Source organism: Odocoileus virginianus, unplaced genomic scaffold, assembly GCF_023699985.2.
Source record: "Odocoileus virginianus isolate 20LAN1187 ecotype Illinois unplaced genomic scaffold, Ovbor_1.2 Unplaced_Contig_22, whole genome shotgun sequence".
Taxonomy (NCBI): domain Eukaryota; kingdom Metazoa; phylum Chordata; class Mammalia; order Artiodactyla; family Cervidae; genus Odocoileus; species Odocoileus virginianus.
The window spans coordinates 718825-744907 of record NW_027224339.1 but is presented as its reverse complement, the minus strand read 5'-3'; the positions used below and the strand labels follow the sequence as shown (position 1 = coordinate 744907).

General features: G+C 46.5%; 1 protein-coding gene across 4 annotated transcripts; it reads left to right on the top strand.

Moving 5' to 3' along the window:
• Positions 1-14214: 14214 nt before the first annotated feature.
• GPKOW (G-patch domain and KOW motifs) lies at positions 14215-23614 on the top strand. 4 transcript variants are annotated; one of them, XR_002310556.2, is made up of 12 exons: positions 14215-15439; positions 16351-16505; positions 16605-16729; positions 18662-18771; positions 19584-19797; positions 20199-20328; positions 20896-21022; positions 21225-21348; positions 21437-21506; positions 22043-22128; positions 22220-22425; positions 23186-23614. XR_002310556.2 is itself a non-coding variant. In XM_020876735.2 (12 exons), exons 2-12 carry the CDS (start codon positions 15726-15728, stop codon positions 22352-22354), a joined length of 1308 nt encoding a protein of 435 aa, XP_020732394.2. In that variant the 5' UTR covers positions 15350-15439; positions 15667-15725; the 3' UTR covers positions 22355-22572. The 4 variants fall into 4 exon arrangements, 3 of the variants coding, with proteins under 3 accessions (XP_020732392.2, XP_020732394.2, XP_020732395.2); XM_020876735.2 differs by lacking the exon at positions 23186-23614 and adding an exon at positions 15667-15757 and having other exon boundaries at positions 15350-15439; positions 22220-22572; XM_020876733.2 differs by lacking the exon at positions 23186-23614 and having other exon boundaries at positions 14217-15439; positions 22220-22572.
• Positions 23615-26083: the final 2469 nt, after the last annotated feature.

Genomic DNA, 26083 nt, shown 5'->3' with positions numbered 1-26083 from the left:
GACACGGGTTCCATCCCTAGGTGGGGAAGATCCCCTGGAGGAGGCATGGCAACCCACTCCAGTATTCTTGCCTGGAGAATCCCATGGACAGAGGAGCCTGGCGGGCTACAGTCCATGGGATCGCAGAGTCAGACACGACTGAGCGACTTTCCACCTAAGATGTGGAAAGATCTGTTGGAGGCCGCAGTACACCTCGGTAAACTTGGATTCCGGTTTTGCACCCCATTTTTAGTTGTCAGAGCTCAGGTGGGGCCTTTAACCTCTCGGGCCTCGACTTTCCCCTCTGACACTGGAATAACAACATCCCCTGGGTGGAAAGAGTTTTCCCTTGGCGATGGGAAAGAGAGGCAGCGGCTGAGGCAGGGCGAGGCCAAGAGTGCGCACTGGCTCTCGGGGCCAGGACTCCTTGGCGGCCGCCAGGTAGGTCACCGCGCTGGTTGGGGCGCCGAGCACGGGACCGGCCGGCTTCAGCCACGTCCAGGCCCGGGCTGGCCACCAGGTGAGCGCTCCCGAGCGCTCCAAACGCGTCGCGGGCGGCCGTGCGTCCACCAGGCCAAGTGCAGGTCATGGAGCGGCGCCCGGGGGGCGGCACCGACCCTAGGGGAAGCAGAGGAGGTACCGGGCTCGCGGTGGGAGGGTAGTGGGCGCGTCCCTGCCAGCCCTCGCGCCTCCTGTCTGCTCCTCACCTTCTCCTTCTGACAGGTGGTAAACAAAGCAGCCCTGGCGCCCGAGCGGCGGCGGCGAGCGGCGGGGGCGGCGGCGGTGGAGGGCAGCGGCCCAGCGACCCCGGCTGGGCTCGAGGAGCCGCACCCACACCCACGCCTGCGCCGCGGGGCGGAGCACCAGACCCCGGGACTCCCTGGAGTCTCGGGGGAGATGTGCTGGAGGGGTCTGCCCAGGGTCACTGGGGACACCTGGGCACTGGGGGTGGTGGATTGTGGGAGGTTAGGCTGGAGCCTCTGGGGATAGGTGGAGGGGCCATGTGGGGCTACGTGGACCAGCAGGGTTGCCTAGGACATCTAGAGGGGAATCGGGGGTGCCTGGGCCACAGGGAGCAGACCGTGTTCTGTTGGGACATCTGGGAGAATTGCGGTCCTTTTGGATATTGGGAGGCAGAGTTTGGAATCTGGGGTTGTGTGTGTTGGGGGGGGGGGGGGCGTCAGTAACCTCCGGAGATATTCACAGGGTGTTAGGAGGTGTCCAGGAATGCTGAAGTTAAATAGCTCTCCAGGGATATCGTGGGAGCAGGCGGGGGTCCACGGGCATTCCCGTGATAGTCGGGGGTCCTGGGAGGTGAAAGGCACAGTTGGTGACCTTCGGAACTACGAAAAGGAGTGGTCTCGGGGACCTTGAGGGGAATTCTAGGTCTTTGGTCGTAGGGGCCCGTGAGGGTTCGCTGAGATTCAGGGTGGGCCCTGATCTGCTCTTTTCACTCGCGCAGGCGGTGGCGGTCCCCAGCCCGAGGGTCCCAGCGTCAGACAGTTCCTGGCGCGGCTGGAAGCTCGCCCCCTGGCGGCCCGAGCTGCGGCCGACGTGGCGGCGCTGGTACGCAGGGCCGGCGCCACCTTGCGCCTGCGCCCCAAGGAGGGTGCGTGTGGGCCGTGGCCTTTCAGGGGCGTGGTCGGAGTGGAGCCAGGTTCCGAGGGGGCGGGCCCAGGATTGTTAGTTACTCCCCTTGGTTGGAGGGCTTCCCTGGTGGCTCACAGGGTAAAGCCTCTACCTGCAATGCGGGAGACCTAGGTTTGATCCTTGGGTCAGGAAGATCTCCTGGAGAAGGAAATGGCTAACCCACTCCAGTACTCTTTCCTGGAAAGTTCCATGGTCGGAGGGGCCTGGTAGGCTACAGTCTATGGGCTCGCAGTAATCGCACACAAATGAGCAACTGCACTTTCTTGGTGGGACCAATGAGTGAGTAGGAAGGCCCGGGCTCGGCTGTGATTTGAGGGTACTAGGGTTAGACTAGAATATTCCTCTAGGAGGTGACTTAGAGAGGGTTACTGGAGTAGTTGAACGCTACAAGATCAGCTGTGGGTGCGGAGCTTGATGTTTACTTTCGTCAGCGGCGTTTCAAGTGGTATTTCTGAGGCCGGGCCTGGAGAAGGTTGGGGGCGGGCATTTGACTGAGGGGCGGGCCTGGAATGTTAGTCAAGGGGTGGAGTCTATAAATGCACTGGAGTTGTGGCTCGAATTGTCAAAAATAGGTTGACGTTTTATAGAATATTTGGTCTTCTCTCGTAGCTCAGCGGGTAGAGTCTGCCTGCATTTAAGGTAGACCCAGGTTTGATTCCTGGGTGGGAAGATCCTCTGGAGTAGGAAATGGCAACCCATGTAGTATTCTTGCCAAATCTCATGGACACAGGAAGTCTGGCGGGCTACAGTGCATGGGGTAGCAAGAGTAGGACACGACTTAGAGACTACAACCAAGCTAATTAGAGAGCAGGACCTGGAATCCTGGAGAAGCATGGTGTAAGATGGGTCTAAGGGTTTAAAATGAGGGGCAGAATCTGTGTTTTATTTGAGGGAGGTAGGAAATCTGGAGGATTGCTTAAATATTTGTTGCTAGGGTTGTTAGCTAAGAAGGTGTGATCAGAATGGTTGCTCGGGTGGGTGGAGCCTGGATGATTACTTGAGGGTCTCGGTTTACGTACTAAGAGTGGTGAAACCTGGATGTGAATTCAAAGAGAAGCAGCTAGAATGTTTATATAGGGCGAGAGCCCTATCCAGTGTCACGGGACCATCATTAAAGATTTTCTTTAGCAATGTGGAAGACCTGGGTTTGATTCCAGGAAGATCCCCTGGAGAAGGGAATGGCTATCCACTGCAGTATTCTTGCCTGGAAAATCCCATGGACAGAGGAGCCTGGCCGGCTACAGTCCATGGGGTCGCAGAGTCAGGACTGCACGACTAACACTAGTCTCTTTTATTCTTTAGCCCTTAGAATACCGGAATGACAATGACATCATGGATTTGTCCCAAGATCCCCTTGCCTCCTAGGAAGAGTTCCTGGCATGTCAAGTACAGTCAGTTTTAAAAGCCCTGTGTTGTACTTCCCTGGTTGTGCTGTGGCTAATGTTCAAGGCTCCCAATGTAGAGGGCCAGGTTCAATTACGTTGGGGAATTGGATCCTAAGTAACTACTAAGACCTTGCACAGCCAAATAAATAACAATAAGTATTTTTTTTAAAAAACTTTGTGTAATTTTGGGAAGCTTGAACTGTCCATCTTGCCAAGATTTCCTTCATGAAATCTCTTGGATTGGGAGAGAGGGTGGAAAAGGAGGATGGAAGCTGCAGGAGAGCATTGAACAGGGCCACGCTGAGAATCCAGCACAAGCCTTGAGTCAATATTGGATGTCTCTCCATTTATTTAGGTCTTCTTTAATTTCTTTCAACAATGTTTGCATTTCCTAGAGTACAATTTTTATGCTTCTTTTGTTAAATTTGTTCCAAAGTATTTTTATTATTTTCAGGCTGTTGTGAATGGAGTTATTTTTTTTATTTCATTCTTGTCTATAGAAATACAATTGATTTTTGTATATTGATTTTCTATCCTGTAACCTCGTGAAACTTGTTATTAGTTCTAATTGTTTTTCAGTTGGTTCCTTATGATTTTCTATGTAATGACATTTGCAAATAGAGATGGTTTTCCTTCTTTGTTAAAAAGGAAACAATCAATGCAAAATGGAGTGACTTGTGCTAAGCTCCACTGATATTTAATATCTACCCTAATTGTACTTGCAGGCTATCCTAGGAATTGAATTTTAAGCCAACTAGTCTGTGAGGTTTTTTTTTTCCTGGTCAGCACTAGTGCGGTAATCTGCCTAAGACATCCTCCCTTGCCTTCCCCTGAAGGGAAGGTGACCTTCCCAGAAATAATACACTGTTTAAATTATGGTTTAGTCACTAAGTCGTGTCTGACTTTGGGACCCCATGGACTGTAGCCCAGTCTCCTCTGTCCATGGAATTTTCCAGGCAAGAATTCTGGAGTGGGTTGCCATTTCCTTCTCCAGGGAATCCTCCTGACCCAGGGATTGAACATGCGTCTCCTGCATTGCAAGTGAATTCTTTGCCGCTGAACCACTTGTCCTTTCTTTTATCAACACTTTCCAATATGGATGCCTTTTATTTCTTTTTCTTGCCTACTTTTCCCAACTAGATCTTCAAGTACAATATTGAGCAGAAGTAGCAAGAGCAGACATTGTTTTATTCCAGATCATGGGTACAAAGTATATAGACTTTCATGATTGAGTAAAATTTTAGCTGTTTTCTGGACCCACTGTTTATGATAAGAAGCCTGCTAGGGATTTTCTTTGTGGCCTAGTGGATAAGAATCCTCCTGCCATTGCAGAGGACAGGGGTTTGATTCCTGGTCTTGGAAGATTCCACATGCCAAGGAGCAACTAAAGCCCATGAGCCACAACTACTGAGCCCAAGTGCTGCAACTACTGAAGCCCCTGTGTCTAGAGCCTGTGCACCGCAATGAAAGAAGCTATCCCAGTAAGAAGTATGTGCACTCCAAGGAAGACTAGCCCCTGCTCACCGCAACTAGAGAAAGCCCGTGTGCAGCAATGAAGACCCAGTGCAACCAAAAAAAGAAAACTGCTTTGTATTATTGGGGTTACCTTGTAGATGAGTCATTTTTCTCTTTGTTCTTTCAAGGGTTTCTCTTTGAATTTTAACATTTTTGAATATGATGTGCCTAGGTATCTATCTCTTTGCATTTATCCTGCTTGGAGTCAGTTAAGCTTCTTGGACATGTAGATTTTAGCTATTACTTCTTTGAATTTTTTTTTGCTCTTCTATCTCCACTTCTGCTTCCCCATTACACATATGCTGGTGCACCCAGTTGTGTCCCATATTTGTCTGATGCTCTATACATTTTTTTCTTCATTCCATTTACAATCTGTTCTTCAAATTGCATAATTTGCATTGAACTCTCTTCTAGTTCACTGCTCCTTTCTTCTGCTAGCCCAAAAGAGCTACTTTTAGTCCCTCTGCTTATTTTTTTCATTTTGGTTATTGTCCTGTAAATGAAAAACTAATTGGTTGATCCAAAAAAGAAATTAAAAATTTTATTCAAGCCAAATTTGAGGATTATAACCTGGGAAGAGCATCTCAGAAAGCTCTGAGAACTGTTCTGGCCCTTAGAAGTCAAGATACAGTTATATGTTTTTTGAGACAGAGGGCTATACACAAGTGATGTATGATGGTTTACATAATCCAGATCTAAGCATCATCATGGTAGCTCATGTTACAAGATCAAGAAGGAATATTGTCTTTTAAGGGGTTGTCTTGTTGATGCTCGAACCCACTGTCTTTTAATTAAAATTTTTGCAGGAAGGGGGACCCCTTCCAGGGCCTCAGAGTGGGCTCTTGTCTAATACTCCGTTAGACAGTTCACTCAGAAAGGAATTGTCTGAGGAGACCCCTGTGCTGACAAAGCAAGAGACTGTATTGGGAAAGGGCATCCGGGTGGAGAGCAGGAGGGTGAGGGAACCAGGAGAACTACTCTGCTATGTGGTTCACAGTCTCGGGTTTTATGGTAATGGGGTTAGTTTCCGGGTTATCTCTAACCCATGACTCTGACTCAGGGTCCCTCCTCCATGGCATGCACATTGCTCAGCCAAGATGGATTCCAGCAAGAAGGATTCTGGGAGGTTGGTAGGACATACGGACTGGCGGCCCCTCTCTCCTTTATACCTTTCCTGAATTATTTCGGTTGTTGGTAGCTTGTTAGTTCTGTGTTCTTTTTTTTTTTTTTTTAGTTCTGTGTTCTTTATCAGGACCTCCTGTTGTTAAGATAGTTCATGCAAGTTGTTACTGTGTGCCTGGCCAGGGCAGGCAGTTTCAGTTAGTGCTTCCCTAACAAAATCACTCACCTGGCATCAGAACTTACTGAAGCTCAGGTTCTTTATGTCTCAGCACAGAAGGAATTCAGTGAAGAGACAAAGCAATAGGCAAGAAGTAGGCATATTAATATAGGACACTTATGAGAGAGACAAGCGTGCAGGCAAGGGGCACTGCCCCAGGAACTAAGTGGGAAAGTAGGTTTATTTAGGAAGATACACACTCCATAGATGGGCTTCTCATTGCTGTGGCTTCTCTTATTGTGGAGCATAGGCTCTAGGGTGCACAGGCTTCAGTAGTTGCAGCATGAGGGCTCAGTAGTTGTGGCTCATGGGCTTAGTTGTCCCATGGCATGTGGAATCTTCCCAGACCAGGGATCAAACCTGTGTCCCCTGCATTGGTAGGTGGAATCTTAACCACTGAGCCAGCTTGGAAGCCTTGTAACTTCTTTATTGATATCCTCTATTTGATGAGATACTGTTTTCATACTTTCCCTTACATCTTTATACATGATTTCTTACTTCTTTGAGCAAATTTAATAGCTGATTTTGAAACTGCACACCTCAGATTGGGACTCAAGCCCAGCTGAGACCAGACTGGGCCTTAAACCCATTGCCTTCTCATTGAAATCACACACCTGGTCTCAGGACTTAATGAAGCTCAGGTTCTTGATGTCTCATCACAGAAAGAATTCAGTGAGAGACAAAGTGATAGGTAAGAAGTGGATTTATTTAGAGAGATATACATTCCATAGACAGAATGTGAGTCCATCTCAAAAGGCAAGAGTGGCCCTGGGAGAAACACACTCCACAGAGTGTGGACCATCTCAGAAGGTGAGAGGCCCTGAAATATGGGTGGTTAGTTTTTATGGGATGGGTAATTTCATAGGCTAATGAATGGGAGGATTATTCCAACTATTTTGGAGAAGAGGCAGGATTTCCAGGAATTGGGCCACCACCCACTTTTTGTTTTTTTTTATGGTTGGTCTGAGAACTGTCATGGTGCCTGTAGGTGTGCCATTTAGCATGCTAATGTATTATAATGAGCATATAATGAGGCTCAAAGTCTACTGGAAGTCAAATCTTCTGCCATCTTGGACCTAGTTGGTTCTAACCAGTTTATGTCATGTCCTCAACTGGTATGTAATTCTTTTAAAGGTCGTGCCCTGCCCTCTTCCCTCCTGTTTCACTTTGAAGTTTATCTGCTAGGTCTAACATTTGAGTCCTCTAATAGTTTCTGTTTCCTGCTGTTCCTGCCACTTTTCTTGTTTCTTTGCATGTTTCATAATTTTCTGTTGAAAACTAAACATTTTGAATAATATAGCAACTCTATATATAGAGCTGTCCGTTTTTGTTATAATTTCCTTGTTTACTGTTTAGTGACTTGACCGGACTAATTTAGTTAAATCTGTTTCCACCTTATAAACTTCTTCAAAGGGTTCAGCTTTGGGCATGAACATAGTCCCTTTCATGGATCACAGCCTTGTTGTGGTGAAGGGGCTTGTGTAACTCAGTGAAGCCATGAGCCATGCCGTGAGGGCCACCCAAGACAGATGGGTCATAGTGAAGAGTTCTGACAAAATCTGGTCCACTGGAGAAGGGAAATGGCAACCCACTCCAGTATTCTTGCCTGGAGAACCCCATGGACAGTATGAAAAGGCAAAAAGATATGACACTGGAAGATAATCCCTCTAGGTCAGAAAGTGTCCAATATGCTACTGGGGAAGAGTGAAGAGCAATTACTAATAGCTCCAGAAAGAATGAAGTGGCTGGGCCAAAGTGGAAATGATGCTCAGCTGTGGATGTGTCTGGTGGTGAAAGTAAAGTTGATGCTATAAAGAACAATATTGCATAAGAACCTGGAATGTTAGGTCCAAGTGTTAGTTGCTCAGTTATGTCCAACTCTATGACCCCATGGGTTGTAGACTGCCAGGCTACATTCCTTAGTCTTAGTCACATAAAATGTTTTTTTCTTTAAGCCCAGAGCTGATGATTACACAACAAAACAACTCAGCTTAAACTCTGTACTAAGGTACTAAGGATTATATTGGCTTCCCTTGTGGCTCATTCTTTACCACAACAACATGCGGTAAAGAATCTGCCTGCAATGCAGGAGACCTGGGTTCGATCCCTGGGTTGGGAAGATCCCCTGGAGAAGGGAAGGGCTACCCACTCCAGTATTCTGGCCTGGAGAATTCCATGGACTGTATAGTCCATGGGGTCGCAAAGAGTCGGACACAGCTGAGTGGCTTGGGCTTCCCTTGTGGCTCAGCTGGTAGAAAATCTGCCTGCAATGCGGGAGACCTGGGTTCAGTCCCTGGGTTGGGAAGATCCCTTGGAGAAGGGAAAGGCTACCCACTCCAGTATTCCATGGACTGTACAATCCATGGAGAATTCAGTCCATGAAGAATGCCATGGACTGTACAATCCAGGGGTCACAAAGAGTCTGACATGACTGAGTGACTTCACTTTCACTTTTCACTTTCAAGGATTAGATAACAATGTATTCTGCTTGAGGATAGTTTCTCCTTGAAAACCTTCTGACAAATCCTGTTATCTTAAAATGTATATTATGATAGTGGGTCTGGTAAGATCTTTCTATTAACAATAGTTCTAATCCTGTCATCTTAAAATGTAAATTGTGGGAGTGGGTCTAGTAAGATCTTTATAACCTTGAGATATTCTTTTGATTTATTGTAATAATCAATTTAAAAAGTATATAGCTCCCTTGCTAAGACTAGCAAGTGGGGCACTCTCCACCCCCTTCTGATGTCTATGTCAGAAGCTTTCTCTGTCCCTTTTCACTGTAATAAAACTTCTGCCACACAAGAGCCCTGAGTGGTCAAGCCTGGTCTCTGGTCCCAAAGCTAAATCTTCTTCAGAGATCACGAATCTGACATCATTCACCATAAGCTATCAATACTATACCTAACTTAACTGCCACTAAAGTTTTACAGTATTCTGGGGCATAACTTGTTCTAATTAACCAATTAAAATCTTATTCCATTAAAGTCAGGCCCCTTATTCAACTAAAATATGGGGTAGTCTTTTTAAATCTTTTTTTGAAGTATAGTTCGTTTACAGTGTTTAAGGTGTAAGCATGGTGTAGCCTTTGAGAACAGCTTTTTTTTTTCTTGAGAGCAATCTTTGTAGCTTGCTCTGCCCCTAGAAGGACTCTTGTCAGCTGTTTCTCCCTGTTTTTCTTGTTGCTATCTTAATGACTTCTAAAGCCCTTTTTCTTCAACTTCTTGACTTTCTGTTTCAAATAAAGTCAGTCCTCTAAGGGAGAGCTGTTAAACTCTCTGTTCTTTATATTCTCCCTCAAGAGTTGCAGGTCTATCAGAAGCCCACCTCTCTTGGAGTGACCAACACTCCTTTTCTATGAGCAGGGAGCTGGGGAGGTTATATCCTTTGGTATTATCTGCTTGTCTTTCCCAGTGTGGAACCTCCACTCTAACAGTAAGCTATGGAGTGGGCAATTGGGGCCTGATATTCCTGGTCTGCCATACTGGGGTACAGTTTCATCCTTATGAACAGGGTCTGGGTGGTGGAAGAGAGCCCCAGACCTCTTAGTCATGCCTTCCCAGAACAGAGTTTCTGTAATATGGGGCTGAGCAGATGAGACATATTCGTTACCTGCCCCTCCTGAGGAGAAATCACTGTCCTAGACCAGGAGCTGGCAGGGGGAGAGCCCCATGTACTTGGTCACACTCTTGGAGTAGAGCTTCTATCACACTGAGATGGCATGCATGGAGGGAGCAAGTCATAATTATAGTGCCAGACTTTTGGTGTTTTCATAGTGATTTATTGGATTTTCTTGAACAAATGTTTCTCTGTTTCCTATATGCCCTTATGCAATTCCCAAAGACTTTACAGGGTTGGTTAAACTCAACATAGCTCATTATTAGAGAAATGCAAATCAAAACTATAATGAGGTATTACCTCACACAATCAGAATGGCCATCATAAAAAAAAAAAACTACAAACAATAAATCTTGGACAGGATGTGGAGAAAAGGAAACCCTCTGCACTGTTTGTGGGAATGTAAATTGATATAGCCACTATGGAGAACAGTATGGAGATTCCTTAAAAACTAGGAATAAAACTACCATCTGTGTGCTTAGTCACTCAGTTGTGTCTGACTCTTTGCGACCCTATGGACTGTAGCCTGCCAGGCTCCTCTGTCCATGGGGATTCTCCAGGCAAGAATACTGGAGTGGGTTGCCATGCCCTTCTCCAGGGGATCTTCCTGACCCAGGAATCAAACTGGAGTCTCCTGCATTGCAGGCAGATTCTTTACCAGTTGAGCTACCAGGAAGCCCAATCCCACTACTGGGCATATACCCTGAGAAAACCATAATTCAAAAAGATACATGTACCCCAATGTTCATAGCAGCACTATTTACATATTTACAATAGCCAGAACATGGAAGCAACCTAGATGTCCATTGACAGATGAATGGATAAAGATGTGTACATACATACAATGGAATACTACTCAGCCATAAAAAGAAACAAATTTGAGTCAGTTGTAGTGAGGTGGATAAACCTAGAGTCTGTCATACAGAGTGAAGTAAGTCAGAAAGAGAAAAACAAATATCATATATTAATGCATATATATGGAATCTAGAAAAATAGTACTGATGAACCTATTTACCAAGAAGTCATGGAGACACAAAGAGAACAGACTTGTGGACACAGCAAGGGAAGAGAGAGTGGTGCTAATTGAGAAAGTAGCATTGATTTATATACACTATCATGTGTAAATTAGAGAGCTTGTGGGAAGCTGCTATGTAACAGGGAGCCCAGCCTGATGCTGTGTGACCACCTAGAGGGGTGGAATGTGGGGGTGTAACTGAGGCTCAGAAGGGAGGGTAGATATATATAATTATGACTGATTTGCACTGATGTATGGCAGAGACCACCACAACATTTTTTTTTTATTAGTTGGAGGCTAATTACTTTACATCATTACAGTAGTTTTTGTTATACATTGAAATGAATTAGCCATGGATTTACATGTATTCCCCATCCCAGTCCCCCTCCCACCTCCCTCTCCACCCGATCCCTCTGGAGACCACCACAACATTGTAGAGCATTTATCTTCTAATAAAAAATAAAAGAATAAAAAGAAGTAAAAAAAAATTTCACTAGTGTTTGTTGCTTTGTTGAGGATAAAGCCCATCAAGCTCCTAGTACTATGATTCTGGAATTCTCTATTTTTAAAAATAGTGAAATATGCCTAATGGAGAACATACATACAACATACACGAACAGTTTGACAAACTGTAAAATCAATACCTGTGTAACTATCACTAGGTTAAATAAGATAACATTATTAATTTTCCAGAAATTCCTACATACTCCTCAAATTGCTTTTTCCATTTAACACAATATTGTAGCTATTGTTCCTTGTCAAACCACAAAGAAGTTTTAAACCTTTTTAGTCAGGGTATAATGTAGATTCACTCATTATCATACAGAATATCCTGCTCCAATTTTCCATTCTTTCCTTCAGATCTATTCTTAGAAATGGAGTCACTGAGTCAGGGAAGGCATATATATTATTATACTTCCCTGGATAAATGTTGCATCAATTTGTGCCCCTATTAGCAGTGTATGAATGTGCGCGTTTTCTTCTATCTTTAGTAGCTCTAGGATTCATTCATAGTACTTACTATTTTGTGATCTTGGCGAACTCAGCCTCTCTGGGCTGCAGTTCTCTTACTTACTTAAATACTTACTTACTTAAAATAGTCCCTACCTCACAGAATCCTTGGAGGACTAAGTGAGTGCTTAGATGGGCAACTGGCATAGAGAACCCACAGTAGAAATGTTTGTCTTTTTAATTTTACCAGTGAGTTAAGAGAAGAACAACACTTTATTTGTTTGCATTGCTTTGAGTGTTTGTTTATTTATTTGGCTATGCTGGATCTTAGTTGCAGCATGTGGGATCTTTAGCTACAAGACCAGGGATTGAACCTGGGTCCCCTGTATTGGGAGCCCAGAGTCTTAGCCACTGGACCACCAGGGAAGTCTCTGCTTTGAGTATTAGTGAGGTTGAGAATCTTTGCACATGCTTCATGACTATTTGTATTTCTCATTTTGTGAACCATCTAATTCTGTCTGCTCCCATTTTTTAGTTGGGAATTGCTTTCCTTTTATAGTTATTGAACTACAGGAGTGCTTTGTCTATTGAGCACATTGTCTCTATACCTTTGATATACATTATTTTTCTAAAATACAAATTTTGTCATGTCACATAACCTTCTCATGGCGCCCTTATTACATACAGCAGAAAGTCCTTAATTTGAGGATTTGAGTCAGTTGTAGTGAGGTAGCCAAACTTCAGCCCATCACTCCAGCTTCACTTCCTGCCATCTTTCAGAATGCTTTCTGAATCTTCATCCAATCTTAGAAGTGGTATCATGTAAACTAACCCCCTCTGTCTTCTCAGCCACCCCTTCCCACAGTCCTGTATGTCTGCAGTCATAACCAGGGCTTGGAACCATGGATTGTCCCATTATCCCATATGAGTACCTGGAAGGAAGAGTATATATCAGGGTAGGTGCTCAATTCATGTTTATTCAATGAACAGAAGAATAAATGGTTGAATGTGCAAAACTTTCCTATAGTCTTCTTATACTGCATGGTAAGCAAATACTTTTCTTAATGCTTGAAAATAGAAAAAAATTCCTGATTTTGTTTTCAGAATAAAGGAAAAACAGAAAAAAAGTGTCTTTTGTCCCACTATATTTTCACCATGAAGTTTTGCATCAGGACTAGGGTAGCTTGGCGTGATCTCCGTGGTACATGTCAGGAGTGAGTCACAGATCAGGTGTGAACCAGCTGAGAAGGTAAGATTCTCAGGGACCTCTGGCCCTAGCCTCTGTAAGCCTGTATTGTGCACACTGTCTCAGGTGGCTGCTTCAGGAAGTGGGTATCACTTCAGCCACGGACAGCTAGCCTCCCAGGCAATGTTCACATCATTAATAATAAGATAGAATGTTGTTGGGACTTCCCGGTTGTCCAATGGCTAAGACTCCTTGCTCCCAATGCAGAGGGCCTGGGTTCCATCGCTGATCAGGGAACTGGATCCCATATACCACAACTTAAAAAAAGACCCTGAATAATGCAACTAAGACCCAAGGCAGTCAAATAAATTAATAAATATATTTTAAATGATAAAAGATATAATGTTGTGAACTCTCTAATATGATGTGGTGAGAAAGGCACTTCAACTCTGTGGCATTCTTGTGAGGAACTCATAACCTCAGCCTAATTATGAGAACTCATCAGACAAGTCCAACCTGAGGGACATTCTACAAAGTAACTAAACTGTACTTTCCAAAAATGTTAAGGTTATGAGAGACAGAAATTTTCACAGACAGAAATTTTCACAGGAGAAGACTTAAGAAGGCATTACAGGGACTTCTTTGGTGGTTCAGTGGTTAACATTCCATGATTCCACTGCAGGGGGTGCAAGATGCCACATGCTACGCAGTGTGGCCCAAGAAAGAGGCATTACAATTATATGGAAAGTATGAACCTAGATTGAATCCTGAAACAGAAAATGATCTATTGTTTAGCTAATCATAGCATAAAGGTTAATTTCCTCATTATGGCAATTATACTATCATTATATAAAATGTTTAGGGGGGTCTGGATATACAGGGAAGTGAAAGTTGATCAGTTGTGTCCAACTCTTTGCAATCCCATGGACTATACAGTCCATGGATTTTCCAGGCCAGAATACTGGAGTGGGTAGTCTTTCCCTTCTCCAGGGGATCTTCCCACCCAGGGATCAAACCCAGGTCTCCTACATTGCAGGCAGATTCTTTACCAGTTGAGCCACAAGGGAAGCCCATATAGGGACTCTACTATTTTTCCAACATTTCTTTTTGGCTTAATGTATTTCAAAATAAAAATTTTAAGATGTTGTTGTTGTTGTTGTTGTTGTATATTTTGAAATCCACAATGGCTTTTCTCTTGAGATTTCAGGGCCCATCCCAGGAGGCGTAGGGCTTATAAGCCTGAAAGCATAGCCACAAAATTGATTGTATATTGGGCTACCTGTTTTCAAGAGCTTCCTATAACCCACTAAATTATTATTTAGTTTCCAAACACTGTGACTATGTCCTCATTTCTATAATTATAGCTTCACATTTAAAAGCTCTGTATTGGTTCCATCCAAACAATATGCTCTAATTCATTTAGCCCATCTCCTTTTGTTGTTCATTTTAGTGGTCTTCAAGCTTTTGCTACAATAAACAATACTCTGATATAAAATACTTCATAATATCTTGGATGGTTTCCTTGGGATGAATTTTTAGATTTGTAGTTTTCTTTCTTATGACTATTTAAGTATCGGTCTTCTACTTTACAAACTCTTAAGGTCCTACTCGGAGGAGTGTCTCATTAATCTTCTGAGGCCTTAGGAGGTGGCTCTCACAACATTTAAAAGTTGGTAGAAACATTTTTTTATCCGTTTTGAGTGTCATTGTTTCCCACTAGACTTGGAGTCTCAAGAGAGGAAGCCAGACTATTTTATTAATACAGCTGACCTTTGAACGATGTAGGGATTAGGGGCAACAATGCAGGGCAGTCTAAAATCCTCCTATAACATTACAGTCAGCCCTCCAGATTCTGCATCCTCGTATTCAACCAAACTTGAATCCAACCAACCTCACATCATGTAGTAATGTAGTAGGTTATTTAGTGAAAGATATCCACCTATAAATGGACTCTCACAGTTCAAACCCATGTAATCCAAAGGTCATCTGTATTTGAATCTAGAGTTTGCCCACTATTAAATCTATCGTCTTGTAGGCACCACTTACATGTCTATTATTTATTATTGTACACAACTGGCACTCACAGATTTTTTTCTTAATCATTTATTTTACCTAATTTCCCACACCAGTAGGGCAAAGCAGGCGATTAATAATGCCCATAGATAGGAATGGATACTTGGCAAGAACGAACCCATCTTCTATCAGGCCTACCTTCCCCAAGAACCCACCTGCCAACGCAGGAGACGTAAGAGACGTGGGTTCCATCCCTGGGTCAGGAAGATCCCTTGGAGGAGGGCATGGCAACCCACTCCAGTATTCTTGTCTGGTGAATCCCATGGACAGAGGAGTCTGACCTATGGGCTATGGTCCATAAGGTCGCAGAGTCGGACACGACTGAACCGACTTAGCATGCATACAGCTTCCCTAAGAACTACATTTCCCTCCAAGCTTGGTGTCACGCGCTCCTGTGAAGTAAATAGAGCGGCAGTTACTTCCTACGGCCCCTTTCCGCCTTCGCCGGCCAATGCCGCAATGCTTCATGGGAAGGGTAGTTCTACCGGTCGTGCTCAAGGCCCGGGCAAAGTGAGCGTAAACTAAGCTTCCCAGCGGGCAGCGCGACGGCCTGGGAAGAGGGGCAAGATGGCGGACGCTGAAGATGGTGTTTTGCGGCCGGTGGGATCCTCCACTGCCCCAATTTCGTTCAGCTTCAATCGCACGTCCGCCCGCAGATGGCTTGCGGGAGACGCGACTCCGGAGAAGAAGGATTACTTGAAGACCGTGGAAGGCCGGGAGCTGCAGAGGTGAAGTGCTGGGTCTTTCATCCCTTGGAAACCGGTGCGGTGGGTGCCTGCGGGAGGGTGGAATCAGTTGACGTCTTGGTGACAGTGGCCTGGGAAGTCTGAAGGACAGCCAGAGAAAATCTGTGGAGGAGAAAAGTCTGGAGTCAGTAAGAGAGGTGGGAAAATTGGATCTGTTGGCCGAAGGGATTGAGAGGAGAAGATGTATTCCTGAGAGAGTGTGTCTTTAGGAGTCGAGGGACCCTGCGGAGCGTGTGTTTGTGTTCTGAAAGAAGAAAAGGAATGGCGAATGACAGGACTCCTAGTGGCCCAGGCGAAGCGGTGAGGGTTCTTCGATGTGGGGACCGGAATTGAGCGCCAGATTCAGGTTGGGGGGGAGGCCATCATCACCTTAATTCGGAATGGACAGTTTGAGGGAGGGGCTTCCAGAAGAGAATCAACCATCCAGGAGGCTGGTGTGGAGCCTGGAACTGGGGGGAGAGAGTCTGGGCTGAAGATTTTGATTTCTAGGTCCTTGTGGAAGCCACAGAAGTGGGTCTTGAGATGAATAGAGGGTCCAGAACTGAGGACTGATTCCACGAAGGCACTGACGTTTAAGAGGTGGGGAGAGAGGGTTCTCTGGCGGTCCAGTGGTTAGGACTCCGTGTTTCCAATGCAAGGGGCCGGGGTTTGACCCCTGGTTGGGGAACTACTATCTTGCAAGTCACCAGGTGCAGCCAAAAAAAAAAAAAAAGTTCGTGGTGGGGAAGAAACTCCAAAAAAAGCACCACCAGGGCATAACATGAGAACGGAAGGCATGATCCATGGGGCTGGGGGTGAATGTGGCCCTTGTGTTTCTTCTGAGTGAAGGGTTGTGGCTCAGGCCTCACTGTTTGTGCTACTCTCCTAATTTCACTCCTCTGTGTCCACATCAGTGTGAAGCCCTCAGAAGCCCCCAAGGAACTTGTCATCCCTTTGATCCAGAATGGCCATCGAAGGCAGCCACCGACCCAGGCCCCTGGGCCATCCACACATACTGAGGTCTTGATGGATGGGATGCTGTCCCAGGCTGTGAAGGAGCTCATTGAGGGTGAGTAATCCCTCCTTTGCCTTGCCCTAGTGAAGGAAGAAGGGGAGGAAAATGGAAGGAGAGGGTGGGACCTCATTGCTCCCTCCCATTCTTCTTCAGAATCCAAGAAGTCTCTGGAGGAGAGAGAGAATGCGGGTGTCGACCCCACACTCGCTATCCCCATGATCCAGAAAGGATGCACCCCCAATGGAGAAGGGACAGACAGCGAACCCCAGGCAGAGACAGTGAGCTGGCCCCTCACCTCCCCGCTTCCCCAGTCTCTCATTGCCCTGTCTGCCAGGCTTGTCTCCCTGCACACAGCAGGAAAAGTCTGTGTATACTAGAGGTCTGCCGCCTCTCCCTTCCTCCTTCTATCCTTTTTTGGAAGCATTGACAAATGAATCCAGATATTGAGGTGTGAAAAGGTAACTTTGGACTCTGGGATTATCTGAAGGAGATGAGGAGCAAAGGGAACAGGAAATGTAAAGATCCTAGGGGTAGACTCTGCTTGGAGCATTTGAGGAACACCAGGGAGATCAGGGTAGCTGGAGTGGAATGAGTGAGAGGGAAGGGTAGCAGATGAGGTCATAAGTGGGCCACGGTGAGGACTTTGGCTTTTACTCTGAGTGGGAGGAGAGCCATGAGAGGGCTCTAAGCAGAGAAGGGACAAGACTTATGACTTGACAGGCTCTCTCTGGCTGCTGTGAGCAGAACAGACTAGTAAGCAAAGGTGGAGGCAAGGAGAACAGCAGTCCATGCTAGAGGTGACGGAGACCCAGACCAGAGTGGTAGGAGTGAGGCCAGGAGGATAGGTAGGGTTTAGTGAGAGAGGGAAAAGGAGGGTGAGTACTCCTAATGGCAGCAACCACCCAAACAATGGCATAGTGACAGGAAATCAGCATGGTGTGTGTCTATCAGTGACACCTTGATGTGTCTAGAGTGACTATAAAGAATTAAGGGAGTGATGATGGGAGGTGATAACAGGAGAGGTGAGGGGTGTATCCACAGAAGTAACCAAGTCTGCCTTTCATACTCGTGGACACTACTTTCCACCTCTTCATTCACGATTTTTTTGGCAATGCTTATTTGGGTTCTAGTTCTCCTACAGCCCCAAAGCAGAGAGATTCTTTCAACTGAACTGTTCTCCTCAGTCTTCAGACAAACCCCTGGGTTACTTTCATCTTAAAAAAGACCTTCACTTCATTCTCCATCAATGAAGAATATTCCAATTTTGGCCTCCTTTCTCTGATTTTTCCCTCCTCTCAGAGCCTTCCATATCTCAGTCCATCACAGTTCCATCCATCCTTCCTTTCACTCAGCCTAAAAACCTTAGAGTCATCCTTGAATCCCTTCTTTATTTCATACCCTATATACTGTCTGTCAGCAAAATCCTGTCATCTCCCTTTTCCACATATATCCAGAATCTGACCACTTCTCTCCATTACCACTACCACTCCTCTGGTCTGAGCCACCAGCATTTCTCATTTGGACTATTGCAGTAACTTGTTCACTGGTCCTGTTGCAGCTGCCACCCTATCATAGCTTCTGGCTAGCTCTCCTGTTGAATCTCTTACCACCCCTCTTTGCCTCCACATCTGTTTCAATCGCATTGACTTTCATGATGCTCTTCACACACAACGGATCTTGTCCTGCCTTGGGGCCTTTGCTTTTACTGTCCTCTCTGGAGCACTTTTCCTGTATCTTCTGGGTTCCCTCTGTCATCTCCTTCGGTCTCTACTCAGATATCAACTTGGTGACACTCCCTTCTCCATCCCTCTGCATCCCCTTAACCTGCTTTATTTTCCTTCATCTGACTTAATCACTACCTGACATATCATGTTTTAGGCATTTCATTTATTCTATCTCCACAAGTAGAATGTAAGCCACACAAGGGCAGGAGTTTTTGTCTATTTTCTTCACTGCTTTATCCTCAGCACCTGTAACAGTAGCTGGCACAGAATAGATGTTTTATAAGTATTTGTCCAAGGACTGAACATGGAGGAGTAAAGTAAGGGATGATGAGAGGAAAGAAAAACTCACCCTTAAAAAAAAAAAAACTCACCCTTGAGCTGACTGGAAAGAAGCCTCAAGTGTCACTCAGTGGCTGATAGCAAGTACACTTCAGCAGGCCCACGGTAAGCCAAGCCTGACCGTCCTTCCTCTGCCTAAACCCATAGGTGCCGGAGGAGGCTGATTACGAGGCAGTCCCTGTTGAGGCCTATGGGCTGGCCATGCTGCGGGGCATGGGCTGGAAACCTGGCAAGGGCATCGGCCGAACCTTCAGTCAGTGAGTTTCTCGGGTAGGGACAGGGAACAGCAGATAGGCCAGGGGACAGCTGATGGGCCAGGGAACAGACCCCCATGGTTACCGCCCACCCAGAGCCGTCCAGGCAGAGAGAGGGCACATTACCACCCTAAGTATTTCGGTAGTCCCTTCTGCTGCTGTTATAGCCTCCTGTTTGCCCTTTGAAACTCCATTAAGAGATCCTATTTATGGAAACATTGCCTCCCTGGGCATTAGCTTCCTCATCTGAAAAATGGGGGTAATAACAGTACTGACCTCACTGTTCTAAAAAGTTAAGTGAAATGATACACATAAAGCACTTATAATAGCCCTTGGCCACAGATAAAGTGTAGGCTAAACCCTTGATATTGTCATGATCATACAGACCTGTAATCCCTTCTCTACCGTTCCAAACTCTAAAGAATTCTGAAAACCAGACATTTTTTTTAATGAAATATTTGACAGCCAAATGTGACCTGAATTGACATTGAGCATTTTACAGTCTATTTATCTTGTTTGGTGTGAATAGTTTCCCGTGTAGAAATATTGGTATATTTGGCTGTTGGGATCTGTCTCAGAATCCACTCTAGATACCATGTCATAGATGGTATACTCAGCATGTTATTCGGTTGAACCAAATGAAATTGCCATTTCTCTAGGTCAGAAATAGTCCTAATATGAGATTGGGAAGGATATTCTTGAACATGTTGATAGGATGGGAGTTAAATAGTGGTTGGGGATAGGGGTGGGGAACAAGACATTGAAGACTGATGTACGCCCCCCCCCAACAAGTCCATATTCTGTGCTCCCTGCAGAGTAGTGAAGCCCCGTGTCAATTCACTTAGGCCCAAGGGATTAGGGCTGGGCGCCAACCTGACTGAGGTCCAGGCCCTGGCCCCTACCAGCCCCTACCGCCTGCCAAGGCCAGATGAGGAGCAAGAGAAGGATAAGGAAGACCAGCCTCAAGGACTGGTGCCTGGAGGAGCTGTGGTGGTTCTTTCTGGCCCCCACCGAGGCCTCTATGGGAAGGTAAGGAACCTTGATATGCCTGGAGCCAAAAACAGGCAGCAGGGGAAGATTAACGTGAGGGTCAGAAGGAGGCAGAATTGGGTGTGGAGTATAAAGGCTGGAAGTCCTTGTCTTTTAGGGCTGCCAGGCCCACTATCTCATTCCGTAACTAAGGACTACTTGCCAGGCCTTTCTGAGCCTCAGTTTTCAGCTAAAAGGGAGAGAACGCCATATGCCACAGGTCCTGGAGGATTAGATATTTAAAATGTATCCAAGCCTCACAGTCTGCTGGGAGAGACACAGGAGTCAGGCCTGTTAGAGATAAGGGTGGACAACTTGGTCCTAGGAACATGGGTCAAGTCCACTCAACCCCTGCCTCATTTCTCTCCGCCCCCCCCTCCCCACACACACACACACTTTAGGTGGAAGGCCTTGATCCTGACAATGTTCGAGCCATGGTCCGTCTGGCTGTGGGGAGCCGCATGGTGACTGTTAGTGAGTATTGCCTGCGGCCTGTCTCCCAGAAGGAGTTTGACAAGAACTTGAATCTGAGTAAGTAAGCCTGTTACTCAGCTGGGGGAGTTGGAGCAGTGTTCCTGGGGGTGGAGTTAGATCTGGAGAGGGGTGGGACAGTGGTCTGCATGGCAAGTGTGCCTTCTGGTCAGAATTAAAGAGGTGAGAGTGAACATAGTGGTTTATGCAGTTTGACTGAAGAGAAGTTTCTCTAGTAACCCTGGGTCTTTAGCCTCTTTCTAGGGAGGAAGCAACAGGAATGGAAACCAGTTCCTACCCTTGGAAAGTTTTTGTCTCTTGGGTGGTGGACTACTCTGTTGCTAGGGATGGAGAATAGCTAGGACTAGGGCATGACAGGGAGGAAGGCATTCTAGGCAAGGATGGACCAGTTTGGCACATGGGAGGTGAGTCGAGCAAGGCCTCCTGAAGGAAGCCGAGACAGCTGAGAGGAAGTAGGCAGCGTTCTAATAGCCAAGGCAAAGGCTGGATGGTGAGCCGGGATACTCTGGCAGACGAGAGGTGGCCTAAGGCTGAGATGTGGCCTGGAAGGGAAGTGAGTGAGACACCAAGGCTGTGTCTGGGTTTCCTTCACACCCTGCTGAACAGGTCAAGTGAGCAGAACTTCCCCTGGGGAACAGCACAGAACAACCTCATCACGGAAGACCCTCCAGGATCAGGACAGCCACATGTGGTGGGAGGATTCAGAGAGGAAGCGGAAACACCATTCAGACCGGTGGGACACTGAGCATCTCAGATGTGGGGGTAGGGGACAGGACTGTGGGGAGGCTCCAGCAGAGAGGGCTTCCAGGGCAAGGCAGGTGCCTAGAAGGAAATAGGAATGGCATTATGGGTGGGTTTCAAAACATCGGCAAGGTGGGGTGACTGGAACATGCCCCCCATAAAGAGCTATGCCTGCTGTCGACCCCTCTCCACAGACAAGATGGGCCTGCAGCCAAGAATGAGAAAGCAGCCCCCCGGAGTCAGCACTGGCTGCACAGAGATCTGCGAGTGCGGTTTGTGGACAAGCTGCACAAGGGCGGCCAGTATTACAACACCAAGGTGGGAACCCCACACCTGGGTCTGCTTCTTCCCCCGGGGAATGGGTCCCCTTAGCTAACATTCTCATATCCGCTGACCCTTTCCCCAGATGACAATTGAAGATGTCCTGAGCCCAGACACCTGTGTGTGTCGGACAGACGAAGGCCAAGTCTTGGAAGGTGAGTCTGAGGGATGGTTGCTGGGTCTTCATCATCCCGGAGGCAGATGACAAGACTATCTTGGGTCAAGAGCCTGACCCAGGCAGAGGCTCGGAGTTTGGGCAGAATTGGTTTTTTTTGTAAGGCCCAACACCCTCTGACAAATCATTGGATACTTCTATGATGGTGAATAGCTGAGCCCCACTTGCCTCTTCTGAAAAATTATCATGGAGATAACCTATTTCCCCCTCTTGTGACCAGTACCTTGCAGGGATGTGTGTAAGCTCCCCATGCAGGGCAGGGCATACAATGTGCCCTCAATAAATGGTGTCTGTTATCACCCCCCCCCCATCATTGTTGTACATAAATGCTCCCTTTATTATAACTATTGCCCGGAATGGCTCCTTAGGTTTCCTCCTCTGGGAAATGGATACGGGGGACTACCATCTGTCAACAGGTATAGAGTGGCTCCAGGGAATACAGGAAAGGCCCTTCTGACAGGACCCTGGCTGGGCTGGCCCTTGCTGCAGGTCTCACTCCCCTCTCCTTGTCCACAGGCCTAAGGGAAGACATGCTGGAGACCCTGGTCCCCAAGGTCCCAGGTGACCAAGTGATGGTGGTGCTGGGGCAATGGGCTGGAAGGGTGAGTTGCAGACCTAGGAACAGGGGCAGGGGCACACGGGAACGTCTCTGGTTTGGCTTGGCCTTGCTGACTTGACCCACTCCTACTGTAGGTGGGCCGTCTGCTGGACCGGGACAGAACACGGAGCCGGGCTCTGGTACAGCTGCAGAGAGAAGACAGGGTGGTGGAGCTTCACTATGATGCCATCTGCCAGTTTGTGGGCCTCTGGGACATGGAGGAAGACTGACCTGTGGACTCACTCCCATCCCCCGGGCTGTTTCCAGTCCTGTACAATGTGAAAAGCCCGCCTTTGTGAAGGTGGGGATGGTCATGGTTTGCCCTTCACTTCGCAGTGCAGCCCTGGGACAGGATGGATCAGAAGGGAGGCTAGAAACAAACCCAGTTTACCAGAAGTTAGTATATAATAAAAAGTTCAAATAGTTCGTGAAACAAAGAGATCATAAATGGTGTGCTGAGCTGTGAGTGGAGATGGGAACCATTCCTGTTTTCAGCACCACCGCCAAGCTTGGGCTGCCAGCCAAATGGAAGGATCCATTTGCTCCTGAGCCCACTGTCAGAATCCCAAAGCTATGAACCCTGTCCCTGAGCAGAGACTAGGGATTCGGGAATGCTGCATCTCTGGAGAACTTCCTAAGGAAGAATCTCGCAGGCTCTGCTTTTGGTCCACAGAAGATGCCCACAGGGTATCTTGAGCCTGTGACAGGATTCAGGCTGAAGGGAGGCTTCTCCCCACCAATGGGACATGCTAGCACTACTTTCCAGAGGAGCCAGTTAATCTTGGGGCCCCCGTTTTAGTCCCAAAACTTTGAAGGTAAAAAAGTTTTGTGTATCTTGGGTAGAATTTCTCTGGTTTCTCCGAGTAACTGTATCCTCAAAAGGTTATCTTTTTTCCTACTAAAGGATTCCAGAGAATCCTTCTCCCTGTTTAATGTCCTAAGATAGAAAATCAACAGGGAAGAAAAAAAAATCCACAAGGGAAGTCAGAGTTTAGGCACAACTGTTTGTAAATCATCCTCAGTCATTAGATCATTGATATAATTAGTGGTGTTTGCATTAGATCTAGGCTTCTGGTATACACTCCTGATGCTTCAGAACAGGGCACCACTGTGGAGAATTTGAATACTTCCCCCTCAAGAAGAAGAATAAAGGTAAGCTGCTGTCTACACCAAGCAGAAGCAGATTATTGTTCTGAGCCAAAATGAGCAGGTATAGAAAGACAATGAGTTGGCCATAGGCGCAGTAAACTAAGGGATTAGAAAACCTTCTAGTATAGTCACCCCAATATGAGGGACACTTGCACAGACTGGCTTATTTTTTTTAAATCATCCCTAATTAATTCCAGAACTCATCTGTTTTCAAGATTAGCTGAACAGGGTTATTAAGGCAGATACCAGAGAGCAACCCCACCCTCAGTCCCTCCAGTTCTTGTGTCATCACTGTGATTGTACACACTGCCCTGGAATTACAGGCTGACTTGTGTTTTTAATCTTGGAAAGGGTTGGGAGTTCTGTGCCTAGTCTCTCAGTTGTGTCTGACTCTGCCACCCCATGGACTAGCCCACCAGGCTCCTCTGTCCATGGGGATTCTCCAGGCAAGAATACTGAAGTGGGTTGCCATGTCCTCCTCCAAGGGATCCTCCCAATCCAGGGATTACAGGCGAATTCTACTGTCTGAGCCACTAGGGAAGCCCACATCCAGAAAATAGTTTCCTATATTGTTAAATGCTTCACCCAGTCAAGGCCTCCTCTTTTCTCCAAATCATAGTAAATCTGTCTTGGTAATGCCCTGGAGGACATAAAGCTCCCCAGGGAATGGCCCTGGTGCCGTGTCTGCCCTGTAATGAGACATGACCTGACGGTTTCAGACAATTCCTCCATCTCCTCTGTGCACCTTGGCCCTTAAAATAGATCTTTTATCAGATCCAATTTCCTGGAGTTAATGTTTCTCCTGAGCCCACCTTTGGAAATGGGGCCTGAAGTTCTTGAATACAACCCTGTGTTCAGAAGGCCTAGCCCCTGGCAGAGGGCCTGGTCCCCCCGGGCAGATCATTGGGGCTTTTCATGCTTCCCCAAGAGGATCCCTCCTGATCCCTCAGTATGAGGACAGGCCTCCTTAGATTCTAGGAAGCACAGGCAGTACAAGGAAGCCCTCCCAACCTGCCCCTCGTTCACTGTGCACAAACACCTTCTGAGTCTGCATGGTGTTCTCAGCTGCTACACGTGCTGCCAGTGTTGCCTCCTCGGCAGTGGTTACTGCAGCAACAGCTTCCATGAGCCCATGAATACTCCACAGACCACTCAGAAGCAGGGGACCATGACCTGTACCATTTGTCCGGACTGGCTTTTTTTCCATCACAGGGTCTGAGCAAGATGTGGGTGAAAAAACATCTTTTGCCAAATCTGCAGTTTTCCTTGCAGGGTGCTACCCTGTTAGGAAGCTGTCCAGACACTGAGCCAGCCTTTGTGGCTGACTCTGGAAGCAGCTTCTCTGCCTTTCTGAGAGAAGTCAGTTATTTGGGTGACTGGGGCTGCTGTCTGGGGCTGAGCTTGGGGGCAGATCTATACAGGTAGGCTCCTCTTTTCTGACATGGCTTCCTCAGCCCCAGGGTGCTCCCCTCCACTCCCACAATGGGGCCTCTTAACTTCCGTGTTCGTAGCATCCAGCAGAGAGAGTAAGTAACAACTTGAAAAACTACTTCCTTACCAAGGAAGTTGGTATTGCTACTTCCTATTGCTCCAATTGCTATTGCTATTGCTATTGCTCCAGTTCATTCAGTAGGTATCTGTTGAACCCCTACTGTATGCCAGGTACTGTTCTGCATGCTAGGGATACATAAAGGATACATCATTCATTCAACAAACATCAAGTCCCTATTCTATGCCAGGCTTGATTCTAGTTACTGAAGATCATGAGCAAAACAAGACAGATCCTTGCCCTTGTGGAGCTGACCTTCCAGTGGGGCTGAGAGGCAATAAGCATGAGAATTATCCAGTATGTTAAAAGGTGTGAACAACCATGGAAGGGGGTGCAGGGAGAAAGTACAGCAGGGTAAAGGATCCAGAGTGGGCAGTATTCATAAGATGATCAGGGAAGGTTTTATTACAAAGGTGGCATTTGAGCAAAGATATGAAGTGGTGCTAGTGGTAAAAGAATCCACCTGCCAATGCAGGAGACCCAGGTTGCTTTTTTTTTTTGGCATATAGTTGCCTTATAATGTTGTTTTAGTCTGCTGTACAGCAAAGTGAGTCAGTTGCACATGTACATATATCCCACCCCCGTTTTTTTGGATTTCCTTCCATTTTGGTTGCTACAGAGCATTGAGTAGAATTCCCTATGCTGTACAGTAGGTTTGCATTAGTTATCTATTTTACACTTAGTAGTGTAATTATCTATTTTACTCATAGTAGTGTAAATATGTCAATCCCAAGCTTCCAGTTCGTCCCACCCCCTTTCCCCCTTGGTATCCATGTATTTGTTCTCTACATCTGTGTCTCTATTTCTGCTTCACAAATTATTCATCTATTCCATTTTTTCTAGCTTTAAGAATCTTTATGAAGATTAGAGATACACCACCCCTTTTTTTAAAATTTATTTATTTTAGTTGGAGGCTAATTACTTTACAGAGGATGAGATGGCTGGATGGCATCACCGACTCGATGAACTTGAGTTTGAGTAAACTCCGGGAGTTGGTGATGGACAGGGAGGCCTGGCGTGCTGCGATTCATGGGGTTGCAAAGAGTCGGACACAACTGAGCAACTGAACTGAACTGATTACTTTACAATATTGTAGTGGTTTTTGCCATACATTGATATGAATCAGCCATGGGTTTACATGTGTTCCCCATCCTGAACCCCCTCCCACCTCCCTCCCCATCCCATCCCTCTGGGTCATCCCAGTGCACCAGCCCTGAGCACCCTGTCTCATGCATCAAACCTGGACTGGTGATCTGTTTCA

Bases quoted from the DNA above. Each gene is read 5' to 3' on its own strand.
- GPKOW (XM_020876733.2), top strand. From the start codon at position 15,279: ATGGCGGACGCTGAAGATGGTGTTTTGCGGCCGGTGGGATCCTCCACT. The intron at 16,506-16,604 runs GTGAGTAATCCC...ATTCTTCTTCAG, and splicing joins TGTGAAGGAGCTCATTGAGG to AATCCAAGAAGTCTCTGGAG. The intron at 18,772-19,583 runs GTGAGTTTCTCG...TGCTCCCTGCAG, and splicing joins ATCGGCCGAACCTTCAGTCA to AGTAGTGAAGCCCCGTGTCA.